Source organism: Columba livia, chromosome 1, assembly GCF_036013475.1.
Source record: "Columba livia isolate bColLiv1 breed racing homer chromosome 1, bColLiv1.pat.W.v2, whole genome shotgun sequence".
NCBI lineage: Eukaryota > Metazoa > Chordata > Aves > Columbiformes > Columbidae > Columba > Columba livia.
The window spans coordinates 16,093,653-16,108,665 of record NC_088602.1 but is presented as its reverse complement, the minus strand read 5'-3'; the positions used below and the strand labels follow the sequence as shown (position 1 = coordinate 16,108,665).

Below are 15,013 nucleotides of genomic sequence, written 5' to 3'. Positions count from 1 at the left end.
TCCATTTCTCTCAAAGATTCTTTATAAGGCCACCAAGGAAGCAGAAGTTCCCATGAACTCAGTAGTAACAAGTAACAGAACCAGACAGAAGAGACTTCAGTAAAAACAAATACAAAATCATAATTATAGTTAATACAGAAAGATTTGCCAAATCAGGTATCGGAAACAGAATCACATCCAATAAATGCAGGGTAAGTATTATTTAATTAAAACCAGAATTTTGTTAAATGCAATTATGTTAAGGGCAAGCAGGTGCACCCAAAGAGCCAGTTCCAAGTCATATTACCTCAACTGATTTAAGCTTTAAAAAAGCAATGCCACAAACACATAACTCAGCGTACACAGGAGTTCAGATTTCTTCATGCACTTTATCAAATTCAGAGCACTGGGGTGAAATTTCATCGGTAAAATTAAATGTTCGATGAATTTGTATTCAAACAAGTGCTTTCTCAAGATGCAAGACAAGCCACTTAAAATCTCAACTCTATGGCATGAGTAACAATATTTATGTGGGATAACTTGCTCACACACATCAGTGAATTACATGTAAATACTTGATTTTCTTTTAAAAATAATCCTTGTACAATGATTGCTAGATTCTCTTTTAGATTTTTACCCCTTAGAGCTAACCAGTTCATTTTTTTGCTAATGACCCTTCATTTCTTTCCCAGTACACAAAATGAAACCTACTTCACTGTCAATAATTCTTCCTGTTAATTCTTGGTACAACTGAAAGTTTGAGGGGTTAACTTAAAGCACAGAATTTATGTCAATATTCAAACAATAAGCACCTAGTTTTAGCACAAGTAAGACAAGCCAAAAGACAAGCTAGACCAAGGGAACTGTTTCCTTTCTCCTATTCCCTTTTCTTCAGAAGAGTCTCTGCAAAAACATGTCATCTCTATTGCCGCAGGTTTCTAGGGATATCTTTTCAGAAGATATTGTATTTTCACATCACAGCCCGAGACCTTAATTGATTTGAATCATGGCTACTTGAACAGGACTCTCATTTGTTTCAGAATAATCCAACGTCGTGGCCTAGCCAGCAAAAAGTTTGATTAGCTTCCCCTCTAATACTGAGTCATGAACAGCACAGTTTGGTCATGCCTCCTAATCTCTTGTATTGTCTACAGCATGAATTGCGGCATGAAACAAAGTTGTCTAAACGGACAACAAAAAGCAGCACCAGAGAATAACCTCTGTGATACAGGAACAGCAGACATACACAAAATACAATCAGACTGTGACAAAATAAATAAAACATGAACTTCAGCGACAGACAGAAGGTGACAAAGCACAGGGAAGAGCGCAGCAGACTAGCGTGGCACCGCGTTCAGCTGCTTGCTCTCTGCACCACCAGGACAACAGAGCTCTGAAAGCACACAGCAGATTCTACAGCAAGAAAAAACACACTTTACTGCTGTCCTGTTTACACCAGGATAACTAGAAGGACAATTGTGAGATTTGGACTCACTCTCCCCAGTTAAAATATCTCGTGGTTATCTTCATTGGTATGACTTATTTTCATAAATACAAATTTTGCTTACCTGATGCCGAGTTCATAATGTTCTGCTGCACAGAAGGACTGGTGGGAGCTGTAACATTCATCTGGGAAAGCATGGCCTTCCTAGGGTCTTGCCATGTTGTCGTTTGATCAATGTGACTAAGACAAAACAAAGCAAGAGTTAGGACAACCACATATTCACAACAATGACCGGCTAGCACAGAAAGTTTTAACAACAAAAGGTTAAGCCTGCCAACAACAGCCACATTCAAAACCAAGCAAGAGCTGTTTGGATTCTTTCCAAGCATCAGGGGATGCCAGATTATCAAACCTTTCCTCTGGCCACAACCACTTTCCCAACAAACAGCTGTAGCAATTAGAGCTGGAGCAATGGTGAGATAAGGCTCAACATGAATATCGTAATCTAGACCATAACTATAAACAAAATTTTCTCTTCCTTTGCTAGCTGATTAGTTACTTGAAGTCACATTTAAAAATGCCAGAGTCTTTCAGGCCAAGCCAGTTATGTCTGGAATCTCAAGCACAGTCCCGTAACTTGGTATGGTGAGTTCATATTCAGCGCCTCGGAGTTGCGATGAACTGGCTGGTGAGTAATCGTTAGTCTTCCCCAAGTGTCTGTGCACTGACCACATCCTCACATTATTTCAGGGACTGCTCCCCTCACCACTGACAACTGTACCATCTTCTCTCCATGGTAATTTAAGTAACCAGTCACTAGAGCGGTAATATCAGTGATGTGCAGCTGCCTCTCAACTTCATGTGAAAAGCTGAGGGCAGCTGGACTGTCAAGTAGCTCCACCAGCCCTCTGCAGACCCTAACTACAAAACTTCAGGAGCGTAGATTTATTGGTCTTGAAAAAACTGGAAAGTACAAGCAGCACTGTCATTCACAAAAGTATTCAATTCACTGAAAATACAAAAGTGCAATGAATGATTACTTCACCTTCAGAGTATGTGATTAGCATGCTTTGCTAATGAATAACAAATGCAAGCTAATCATAGCAAGCACCAACTGTATCTTGATGCCATTAAGCAACGCTGCTCCAAGAAGTACATGTGGACAAAAATAAGACTAATAACGCACACTGAACTTTGACAACAAAGCTTGTTATTGATTCACTTAGAAGTGGTAACAATTAATGCTCACGTTCAAATAGTATTGTTATCAATTAGAATCCAACGCATCGCTAACTTGGTACCATTCTTTCCTTATATTAATAATCATTAAAAGATTACTTTTTTCTGGATTACATGGAATGCCCATTTTAATTTACTTCAGCAGAATCACATTTAAAGCTGCAATATAAATTATTCCGGTGATCTCTGTTCAAAACTATGAACTCCAACTCATACCTCTGCTTTGTATCCATGTCTTTCCCTGTGTTTTTTATGTATTTTGTTGGATCAACATGTATCTGTGTTGAAATATCAATCACGCTGTAAGTTTTCCATCTTTTTATTACGATTAAATAATAATTGTGCAGCAATTGTTCCTAATTCACAGATTATTTTGTTGGGTTTTGTTTGTTTGTTTGTTTAAGTATATTTGAGTTTAGGAGCTGGTACTGTGTTATTTCAGACATTCTAAAGGTATAAATAGTACAGATTGGGTCACCTCAAGATCAGCATCTTTGTGGACACTGACATCTGACCTTGCCACCCTGCTCTCCATCAATAAGAAAGGGACCTAAATCCACACCATTAGGATATAATTCATTTGATCATTTCAAGGAACATACTGAAGGTGAATCAGGCCTATTTTCTCCTTGAAGAAGAGAACCTAAGTTAACCAGGTCAAACACACTGACATTAGAAGAGATGAATCCTAACTTTGTTTACGTATTTGCATGACCACAACATCCAAAAGCTCTGGTCATAAATTAAGACCTAATCATAGGTCAAACTGGACAAACAAAACAGAATAGTATTTTCTCCCTGCCATAAGCAACTAATTGCTATGCCTAGAAACTTACCAACGAAACCCTTGACTCCAATTAATAAAACTGGACTTCACTGAATTAATAAACATTATGACATGTTCTTCGGTGTTCAAAAAGTTGGTATTTTCCCCAAAATACTAAATTTTGTAACTACCTCATCATTCAAACAAGTGAGAATGAATAGATGCAAATTGAGAAGATCATAAAATGGGGTAGTAGTCTCCAAGATAATTACTTATGGAGAATTATGTATCACATTCTAATAATTGAAGGGACTGTGGTGTTATAAGGTAGAAGGTATCAGAGTGGCTTTTTAAAAAGGCTTTAAGTTATGTACATTTTACCCTCTCTAAACATGCACACAAACAGTTCCAGGTCACAGAGTTACAGACATGCTCTAGCAGGGTCACAAAATAGGCAGGAAAGTTATCTGTACAAAAATATAATAGTAAACAAAGCTGTACTTTGTGCGTATGTGGCAACTACTACCAGTTTTCCCTTGTGTACAGGAAACCCCTCATTACTAGAGTGTCAATTAAAATGGTGTCCCTGCCACGTTAGTTTCCACAAGACAGCTCATTTAACACAGGTACTATTAAGCACACTGTGTCTTTGGTTCACCTCTTTTCCAGTATTCAGCTCCACTGAGAAACATGCCACATGCAGAAAGACTTCTTTACTTCCTTTTTAGCCTATTTATTTACAAAACAGGGCACAACATAGTAAAGACTGACCTACATAATATATACCGGACTACACATAAATCTCTACATTGAGAACTATTTTTTTTCACTTTTCTGCTAGTCAATTTTGCAAAGCAAGGAAAGAAGGTAAAGATAATACAGATGTAAAAACAACTGCACGGTAATGTTTCACAGACTCTGTGTTTAAAGTACAGTACCAGCACGTGCTACTCCTCCCCTCTATTTCTGATTTGTTATATTGGCTCCACTCAGTTCTGGGAACAGTGGGAACGGGGAAAACAAAACTGCACCCATGATAACACGTTCGTTTATTTCTATTTAACTCCTATAAAAATGCATGTAACACTATGAACGCACATCTACGTAAGGTACATATTTTTTAGCGTTTGTTTTTATATGCTATTGGAATGTAGAGTAAGAAACAGAGGAAAAAAGTTGCCTCACTACATTACAGAACCATTTTTGCAGTTAACTGTTGGAGCACACTGAAACAACATTCAGCAACTTTTCCAAACCTATCTGAATATGGGATAGATGAACGGACTGTGGAAGAAGCAATTCTAAAGCACCTCCAGTTCTGAGCACAGGGACAGCACTATGGGTTCCTCAAGAATGCTTAAGCCTGCCCTGCAGAAGGGCTCCCATTGACAGGGAGTTGTTAACATAAATAGCTATTCTAGGCAGCAGCAGCTTCCAGCTTTTCCCCAGCTGAGTATCACTTGAGAGAAGTCAGCATGTTCCTTACTTTACCAACTCGACTCCAACCAGTCATCGTCTTAGAACAAAGAGCCACAGAATAAAATTCTCAGTTTAAGCAGGCTGGTGCCATTAAAATCATACTAATCATAAGCAGTATGATTAGATTACTAGCTCAGTAAGACAAGCTCTTTGTCACCCCTCCCTCAGCTCTGTGCTCCTGACCTACATATCCATTTCCCTCAACACCTTTCTCTTCAGCCTCCCTCAAACCACAGCCCTTACACAGATCTCACCTGCTCCACGTCCTGCGTTTCTGAACACCATGTACTAAGAAATCACCCAAAACATGTCACAACAGATCAGTTCCTTGCCACAACTTCCAGATCATGCTCATCAGCTTACAGAATACAAAGCAGGCAAACCTCCACTCACACGGATGAAATGTTAAATAAATCCTAGTGCTACAAGAAGGAACATAGGTCTTCATTTTCTTCAATATCTGCAGCATGTGCACCAGAGTAACCTACTATAAACACTACGTATTTCTCATTATCAGTTTAAGTATGGAAACAGGACATTCTCCACAGGTAGAGATCTTTCGCCCTGTTTTGAGCAGTAGTGCAGGAAAGGTCTAAGTGGACATCACAGGAATTCTGACACCAACACCACAATATCTTTCCCCGCACTTTTCCACAGTAGCTGCATTACATGACAACTGCCCCAGTCCTTACATCTTCTATTTTACATGACTTGGGGCACATCATGATAAAGCACTACTTTCATCCTCAAAAAAAATTATAGCAAATTACATCAAATCAATGAAACCCATACCTCAGTCATTATATTTATTACAGTACTATTAAGTGAAACTTAAATTCCACCTACTCGTGAACAAGAACCACAGTTCTGAATTGTGTGCATAGAACAAAATGAGTAAACAGTCTTGGAATTAAAACCACCATCTCTAGGACAATCAAGGAACATAAGACATTTTACTACACAGAATAAATTCTGGAATCCAGCATCTAGCTATCTGGTGCTATCTATTATTGTTCATTGATGTCTAGGTGATGCAAATCCTTGTAGAATCAGACAAATGTTGTATAAACTAAGGAAATCAACTTCGACTGTACCATTAGGTACCACATAGGTCTATGGTAACAGGCCTTAGAAAAACAAAGCTAAAACACCCTGAACATGCTAAATACTTCTTAGCAAACTTATATCAATTCTTGTATCAAGAGGAGTGACCGTCCCAAGCCACACCACTGCCCAGCAAAAAGCGCTTTCAAAGTGCTCTGCAGTACGAAGAGAATCAAGATGCCTCTCCCCACCCACCCCAAGTTTCACAGTCATACACAAGTTATTTACACATTGACAAGAACAACTCTAAAGAAAATAAAAATGTTCTCATTTTATGCACTCAAAGAGCACTTCTGTAGTTATTAAGAACTGGAATTTCTAACTGAAAGAAATCTTTATTGCCATTAAACACTATCACGTGCCAGAAGATTTGTCAGATTCAATTTCTAACCTAATTTTAAAGAGCTGGTAGTTTGTGGTTGTTGTTTTTGTTGTTGCTGTTGTTGTTGGAGGGGGGGTTGGTTGGTTGTTTTTTAAACTACATTGGAAAAGCAGCAGGAAATCCAGAGGCAAAAAGAAAAAAATTGCATTTGTATCTTTTTTATCGAAAACAAGCTTCAGATGCTAACGGATTAATAAAATTAAATCAGTCCTAAAAGGAGAGAACTGATCTGCCTTTGCACAAGGTGTGATATGCCTCCTCATTTGTACTCCCATTGCTGCACTGAAGACATGACCTGTATTACTGAAAGCCATAGCAGAAATCGGCATACAAAGGACACTCACAAAGTGACTTAAATCCTTTGAGAAAGGCTTAGCTGGGAGCCCTTCAGTTCTGATATTCTGTAGTATTTATTGCAACTGCGGTGCCCCTGTCGGTAGGTAAGCTTGTCAAGGTTATGCCGAGGACTCCATTAATAGAATAGAATTGTCAGTCATTACAAAAACCATGATGCTTTCTTCCTCCTTTTTTTTGCCTTTAGCATAAAGACACCTTATATATGCTGCACATCTGCTGTGTCATTTGTAGTGAGAACTTTCCTTTCACAAGAAAGATCTTCTCAGAAGAGATACTATCATCATAAGCAGATCAGCAATTACCAGGTTATTTTGTTAAATGGGTGACATAAATGTACTATTAGGAAGCAAAAGATAGTGAACAGACAATTTAAGCTTCAGTACCAGATGAACATACTATATAAAATGTCTGCAACAACAAAAACCTGAAGAAATCTCATCTACACATAAAAGAATACAAATAAGGCAGAATAAATCACCTGTCGTTTCCCTTTATGTTCGGACATGATTCTTCATAATAGTATATTTGAAAAAAAGAGTCACAAAAGTTTAGAAAGACGAGTTGTTCTTCAGTATAAAGCATCGCCATAAAAAACTATATAAGCACCTCTCAATAAAGTAAAGCTTGTGTTTTACAACGTAGATAAGCTTTACATTTCACTTCTGTGAAAAAATTTTTTCCAGTCTCTAATGAAGTTAGAGATGACTAACTTGGATTTTGGTTTTCAGATTTTTGGGACTAATTTAGGAATTCACTGGAAAACCTATTTTATTAAAAGCAAAACACAAACACACACCACTGACCACATCATGACAGACCTACCAAGCTGTTGACTTGGCGTTGTACACTTCTGGTATTGGGGATGTGTAGGAAAGTCTCTGTGTAACACAAGCAAGTGCACAAACGACACTAAACCTAATGATCTTCTAAACTTGGTGTGAAATTTTGACCTTTAGTTATATCCCAAACATGAACTGCTCCATCAACAAGTATGTCATATCTGATTCTGTTCTACCTTAAATGACTGAGCTACAGATCCTATTCTTTCATTTTTCCTTTGTCTTCCTAACCAGCTGATTTCCCCAATCCATATAATGCATAACTTTCTGAAAAGTTTTCCCTTTTTACTTCTTTCCATCTGCAAACTTTAAAGACTAGATGAATCACGACCAGAGTAAATTTCTCCTCATAAATGCCATTACTGAATTATTCTAGGGCTATCGCCAGGACACTTTAGTACATCGGGACTTGATATATAAACTGAAAATTAGAGGTGACGTGTGGAGAAAGTATTTCTGCTCTTGAAACTACCATAAATTGTCTAAAAACCAAACAAAACCACCACAAAACAATAACAACAACAAAATCTTATATAAAGTGCATAGGCAGTGTAAGCTACCTGCACTATATCCACCCACGTATCATTCTAGCAGGCAGAGAAGAAACCAGAATACCTACTTCTGCAGAGGCCGAACCCCTACAGGAGAACCAGAAACGTGGTGGTGTGACCATAGGGCAGTTACAAAAGCACCTACTAAAGAACAGAGCTAGATGGAAATCCCTGTAAGGGCTGGCAATAGCTAGAAGGCCAATGTCAGTCTAACATGGCAGGTGGGCTGGGGGACCCCACAGGTGAATTTCCCACGGTTCAGTTTAGACATGGGATGAAAGAAAAAGTTCAGAGTAGAAACAGCCTTGGCATGAACTGCTCCAATTACCACTCTAAAAACTGGGGTGTATCACACAGAGATTTCTGAGTTACAGCTGATGATGCTCTTAGGATATTACACACAATGGGGTGGATTCAGCCTTGCCTGAGGGTAGAAGCTGTGACATTCTTTGTGTGCCCTTTTTTCTAGACTATTCAGGCCATTTCAAGAACTGGAAAAGACTAAAACATGAAACCGAGTCTTCAGCAACATGGGCCATTTTTAATTAGGTGTTGCTGACTTTAAAGTGAAGTACATTTCTTTGCCAATGGTGTAACAAAGTTACAGACTTATACCTTAATAGCATTAATACATTGTTTGAGATGACACAAATTTTGATTCCAAGCAGCAACAGCAGAGAAAAAAGCCTGAAGGGGAATAAGACAGCTCTGTTAGCCAGTATCTGTACCCCCAGTTCAGTCCTCCATAAACACTGCCCTACATTTGCACCACTATTAGACAAGGAGACACACTTAAAATGGCCCAAGATCTTTTAAGGAATTTTCAGCTGTCTTTGTAAATAACATATCCAACAAAAGGAAAAGCTGTTGGTGACACAGCAACGAAAATCTCCCCTGCTGAGAGATTATATTCTACCCATTGCTTGGGAACGCACTGTGTTTCCACTTGTCCTCTCCATATTAACTTGCAATATTTCCTTAGGTTTCAGGATTATTACAGCCTAATATATATAAAAGCACATAGCAGTAAAATTCACAGCCTCTCATACTGTTTCCCAAAAATATCAGAAAAATAACGCCTAAAATTTGTAGCACAGTTTGCCTCTTAAGGACAGTCATGTTCTCCAGCCATGGCCTAATTGCTTCAAAGAAACAGAAACATAGATAAAAGTTTCTGAATACTGCTGCAACACATACTATGGTTGTATTTTTTAATTTTCCATATTCTTTCTTCTGCTTGATAGGTCTGTATGCATTAACTAAACAAAGCTGGTGTTGGACATCACCAGCTACTGATGATGTCCTCACCAAACCATATCCCACAGGCACACGATGACAGAGAGCACACTGGTGATGTGACAACAGCTTGCAAAAGCACACCTTAAAATCTACATGCAGCTGCAGTGTGTCTCCATGTGTTGTGCCACAGCTGTGATTTCATTAACTTTGAGAAAGAACACAAGGAAAATACATGAGAATGGTGTGCACGAACATCCTGTTGGCCAGGTGGGAAGAGAGTCTGGCAGAGCTTTAGCCCCTTAATCGAAGTCTGAACTAGAACCATATAAGCTATCCCACATAATCACAGTCTTAGGCAGCACTAATTCATTCAGCAATTTAGCAGTTTGAATCTGAACTAGAACAAAGCAGTAAGAGGAACTGAAATGCCTTAAATGTCTCTGACTAAAGTCTAATTGGTGCAGAAATAGATTTTGCACTAAGAATCAGGCAAGTTCTTCTACAAATCCCTCTGGAATTTATTCCTAAAGCAGATGCAGCTTGCAAGTCGCTAAGAGCTACCAGAAATTCTGGAAAGCACGGCCCATAAAGCCATGGACACTGACACACGAAATAATTTTTACAGATACATAAAATACAGCATTTAAGGCAATCAAAGGCAGCCTTCATTAGCGCTGGCCTGCATGCAGACAGTGCACAATGCATACATCAAGAACTTAATACTAAGCTTACTGTTCTGATTCTAAACACCTTGCTGGTTTGGAGTTGCAGAACAGCACTGCCCGTCTTGGCAAAGTGCTCGGAAAGGTCCCCGCTCCAGAGTGCATTGTGCTGAAATGGATGGCGGGCAGCAGGCAGTCGAACCACACATGCATGACTAATACATGAGATGAAGACGTGATACGATGTTCAAACGTTTGCCAGGGTATTACCACTTTGCTTATGATGTACTCTTTAAACACGTGCCACTTGTCAAAGGAGAAACAGAAGTAATAACATGCTTATTTTGCATTTATTATTCCTTCTGTTCATCTTCCCACCCTTCACTCAAGGACATGATCTTAAAAAATAGGGCTAGTATCACAACACTGAGCAGTATTTAAATTGATTCTCAAAAATATGGCTCCTGGATTCCTCTGTGGATTTCCCAAATAAAATAATTCTCTAAGTTTAAAAGCAACAACAAAAAAAAGAGTATGAGAGCATTTTCATTTCCAGAGTCCTTTTCATTACTTCGAAAACTGTAAGAAACAGCAGTGTTGCAGAGACCAAGAAGGAAAGTTCTTGCTCTTAGAGTCCTTGTACCAGTTCAATCCTTCCCCAAACTCTGTAATGGACTAAATGCTGTGATCACTTTTCTATACTACCAGGTTTATTTAATTTTAAGCTTGTTCTCTTGGTTCCACAGCTGAAAAAGCTGCTGTATTTAATTAAAGCCTCCCCCTTCTCTTCACCCTGCCCCCAAAGTTGACAAGTTTGCTTCCCTATCACTCAGTATCTTCAGAATTCAGCTTTTATTCTCTCCTTAATTTTAAATGAAAGAAATAAAGATATTTCACCAAGGAGGGCAAATCTAAAGGGAGAACTGTTTCTACTGCTATTTCATATGACACTACTGCATTTGTTTAACTTTCGCCCCTGCTTAGCAAACACAGTAGACCTTCTCAAATGCAACCATTCTGTCTTCTCTAACACTGAAGATTAAACAACACTAACTTTCACATTATTAAGAGAAGGGCAGATGATTTTCTGAAGTGATGGGCCATGGAATCCTTTATCACTTTCTTGCCCTTTTATCTCTGAGATTCTATCTCGTTTCTCTCTCCCTAGTTAGCTCTTAAAAGGAGACAAAGGAAGCAAGAGAGAAATCAAATGCTTTCTTGCATGAACAGGAGCCAGGCAATTTTACAGCCCTTTTTATATACCCTGGTTTTGGTTGCCTGAAGGTTTTCAAGTCAGAGGGGCCTGCCTAAGCATGCTGCAATAAAAGCTGATATAGCCAGCTGCCTTAGTATCTGAAGGGGGTTCCTAGCAATCCTGTTGAGTAACCCTGAGGCTAACCACCACCAAGGAAAACAAAATATTAAGATAAAAAGATGCTTTAGGTTGTTTCCTTATTGCTCTAAGTAGGAAGTCTCAGAGGGCAGTTCAGACTGGTTCCTTGAGTGTTCGGGCAATGATCACTCCCAGATGGCCTTGACAGGACAGGCTGACGCTAAGAAATCATTAGGTAGGACCTACTGGAAATGAGAGCATAGTTTTCTGCTACAAGGAGTAAGTGAACCTGTTTTTCTTGCCATTACAATCATCAATATCGATAACTATTTTAATGTATGCTTCAGAACTGACACTTCTCACCTTAAATCAATCAGCTGTTTAGATGCTCTCAGTTTTAGTTATACAGTCTTCTCCCTCATTTGAGAGACTGTAGCTTAACCAAAAACCAAATCACCTACTTCCTTTCCTTATACATAAATGTCTTCTCTCCTTTTTTACACTTCCACTTCCTGTATTACAGCTTTTTACATCACTTTTTCAACTCCTCCTTATGAACACATCTCAGGAAAAGCTTTTTACTTTTACAATTCAGACACCCACTCCGTGCTGCTGAGATTGGAGGCAATTATTCCTGTCCCTGACGACTTTGCACATTGCCATAAAACAAAGACCAAAATCTTCCAACAACAAGTTGCTGCCTGAGTCCGTACTTGCGAGCAACCTGCTCAGCCCACTCTGGGCAATCCTGCATGCTGTCTTTTTCGCCAGCAAATTATTCTTTATCTCCCCCCACGCTTCAGCCCCCCGGAGACAGGTTTCACACGTTGCATTGCACCACAAGCAACAGATTTCTCGGCACCCAGATACAGCACGTTGTCTAAAGGCTACGCTTTGAAGAGTTATTCTTATTTACCCATTTAACTTGGGTGGCAAAGTCAATAGATCGTAAAAGCAGGAAACGAGATTAAGCCACTTAGATTATATAATTTAAAATGACAAATGTAATAATTAAAGGTATAGTATACTTAAATATAATAACTACTGTATTTGTTTTTTTCAAGTGACCTGAAAATGTTTTCAACCTGAGAATTTTCAGGTTTCAGGTTCTACATTTCTCTTCACCAGCCAGAGTTTTAAGAGCATCGGTCTAAAAAGTATTTCAGAAGCCAATTGTTAAATAAATAATGCAAAATAAACCTAATTTTGAACTCAAATTTCATTGCAAGTTTCGGAAGTTATCAAATGGAAATTCATTTCTATTTTGTTTTACTATTAGGAATTTGAGGAAGTAACAGACAAAATTAAAGTTTGACAGTGAAATCACCAGCAGCAAAACAAACTCTACTTTCTATAAATAACAAATAAAGACCCATCTATTATTTAAAAGAGGTCCTAAGTTTTTATTTATTTCATTAAATCAATACAATAAATATCAATGCATCAGCTTTTATGTATTTGATTTGCTTTCTGAGTATCTTTTGGTATAGAGGGAATTTAAAATAGTGACTACGTGTTAAGCACAGGACTTGGTTTAAAAGCACATCACTTAAATTACTAACAGTTGTTAAAGTACAAATTTCATTTAGAGATATGTAACAGCTTAGTCTTTGCCAAAATCAGTGACTACCATGTTTCATCAATAAACAATGAACTACGTATTTAGAAACTGCCCTATCCTGAGATGTAAAACAGATCACTAAATAAAAATCACAGATCTCAAAGTTGCACTAGATTTCAGCAGATTTATAATAAGAGCTAAAGATTCCAATAAATCCTAAATAACTTATAATTATCACCTTAACTTAGTATAAGTTAATTCAAAATTAAGAATCCCTGTAGTCTTCATCTCCTACTAATCAAAATCTGCGGGGGGGGAGGTATTGCTGCAGTGGGAGAAGGGGAAGAACTTCATATTATTGGCATACTTTTTTTTGAAAAACATGTCCTCATAAAATATATGTCTAGCATTTAAAATCCAAGCTTACTAGTAGCAGGCCTCGCTAATAAAATAAAAATATGAATACATTCAACCCACACAAGATCAGAACACCGGTCACACCAGAAGTTAGTTGTGTGTCTATTGATGGCTAACAACACCATTATAATCAAGCTCTTTCCAGCATAGTCCCTCCAGCTCAGACTTCCTCAACCAACCCTTTACACTGGAACAGTATGGGGTTTATTTTCCTTTTAGGAATTGAGGCCAGCTCTTAACACAGGAACTTGCTCACCCTGTTTGCTGACGGTCAGTCAGCACTTCCCTGTGACCCATCCCTTTCCTCCAGTCCCTTTCAGTTCCACGTGCTGCCATTATCAACTTCCAGCTTTTCCTTTTTTGCCTGCAAAACTCACAAACCATCTCAGAGATTCCCTTGATGGCGAACAAGCTTTTTTCAATCAGTATTAAGTCAGTTTGAACTCCTGGACAAACCGAGCTCTTTGAATCTCTTTTAGAAGACAGGTTTTCTATAGCCAGACATTGTCTTACCACCATTCTTCTGGGTTTTGCCCATCAACCAGGCAGCCAAAAACCGTTTTAAACCCTTCAATTTAAACACAATTGTAAGCACAAGCTCTGAAGGTTGTTTAGATTTTTTGTGTTTGCTTGAGTTTGGCTCACTCAGCAGCTCACATATAAAGTTCCAGAGACAAAACATATTTGTTTCATAACCTGTGTTTGGAAGATACGCTCCTACTGACCTCAGGAGTGCCAATATGTACACAGCTGAGTAACAGGACACAGCTCTTATGAATTTCAAGCAGTAAATTGCAGAACAGAGTTAATGGAACAATATACATCCCAATTATACGACAGCTTCTCACAATCAGGGCCCTTACATAGGCTACCCCATGTACACCTGCTGGGACGAGCTGTGGGAACTGCTATCAAACACACAGCTACGACATGGCTCCATCACAGGGACTCCCTGTCACTGCAAACTGCAGAACATATCCGCTCTTGCTCTTTAAACTTAGTAAACTAGATTGTAATCTTCAGATCAGAAGGAGATGCAAATCAGTACCTGCAGGCAAAAAAAAAAATAGGAGGATATATAGAGAGGAGAATGAAACTCCCAATTCTTTTTCTAATTAGTATTCTTTCATAGTCATCCACAATTAACCTGCTAAAACCTAATGCTGAGCTAATATAATCCCTTTGGTCTGCCCTGCTCCAGTAATTTCTAGTGTTCTCATAAAACGTCTGATCTGTATTTAGTTATATGAATCAATTGCTTCTAGTCACCACGTACTGAGAGCTTTTAAAAAAATTCATCATTTTTTTCACATGAATTTTGTATTAAGAATTACAGAAGAAGAAAACAAATCGCTCTGCTCTTCAGCTCTCAGTTTCTTAGTTTTGAACTCAGAGGCTTGAATAAACCAAAAAAAGTAAACATTTACCTGGCTAATGCTTTCTGAGCTGTGGTTTAACACTTTATACCTCCAGGTACTTAACCGGCAACTTCCTTCCAGCATTTATCACTCAAAGTTCAGTAGCAAACATGCACTGTTTAGTGTTATCTTCAAGATTTATTCTGCAATCACATTATATCACTACACAGGTCATAATTTTCAACTTTATCTCAAAACCTTTTAAAAGTAAACTGTACATTAAGAAGAAATAAATCTATTTCT

The 15,013-nt window shown here is 38.4% G+C and overlaps 1 protein-coding gene across 8 annotated transcripts in view; it reads right to left on the bottom strand.

The window, feature by feature from the left end:
* Positions 1–15,013, bottom strand: part of YAP1 (Yes1 associated transcriptional regulator) — a 90,333-nt gene that overhangs the window by 40,461 nt on the left and 34,859 nt on the right. For all 8 annotated transcript variants that reach the window (XM_065045616.1, XM_065045350.1, XM_065045282.1 and 5 more), the window contains exon 3: positions 1,548–1,663. In XM_065045616.1, the coding sequence (XP_064901688.1) occupies positions 1,548–1,663 (116 nt within the window). The remainder of the gene's footprint in view (positions 1–1,547; positions 1,664–15,013) is intronic.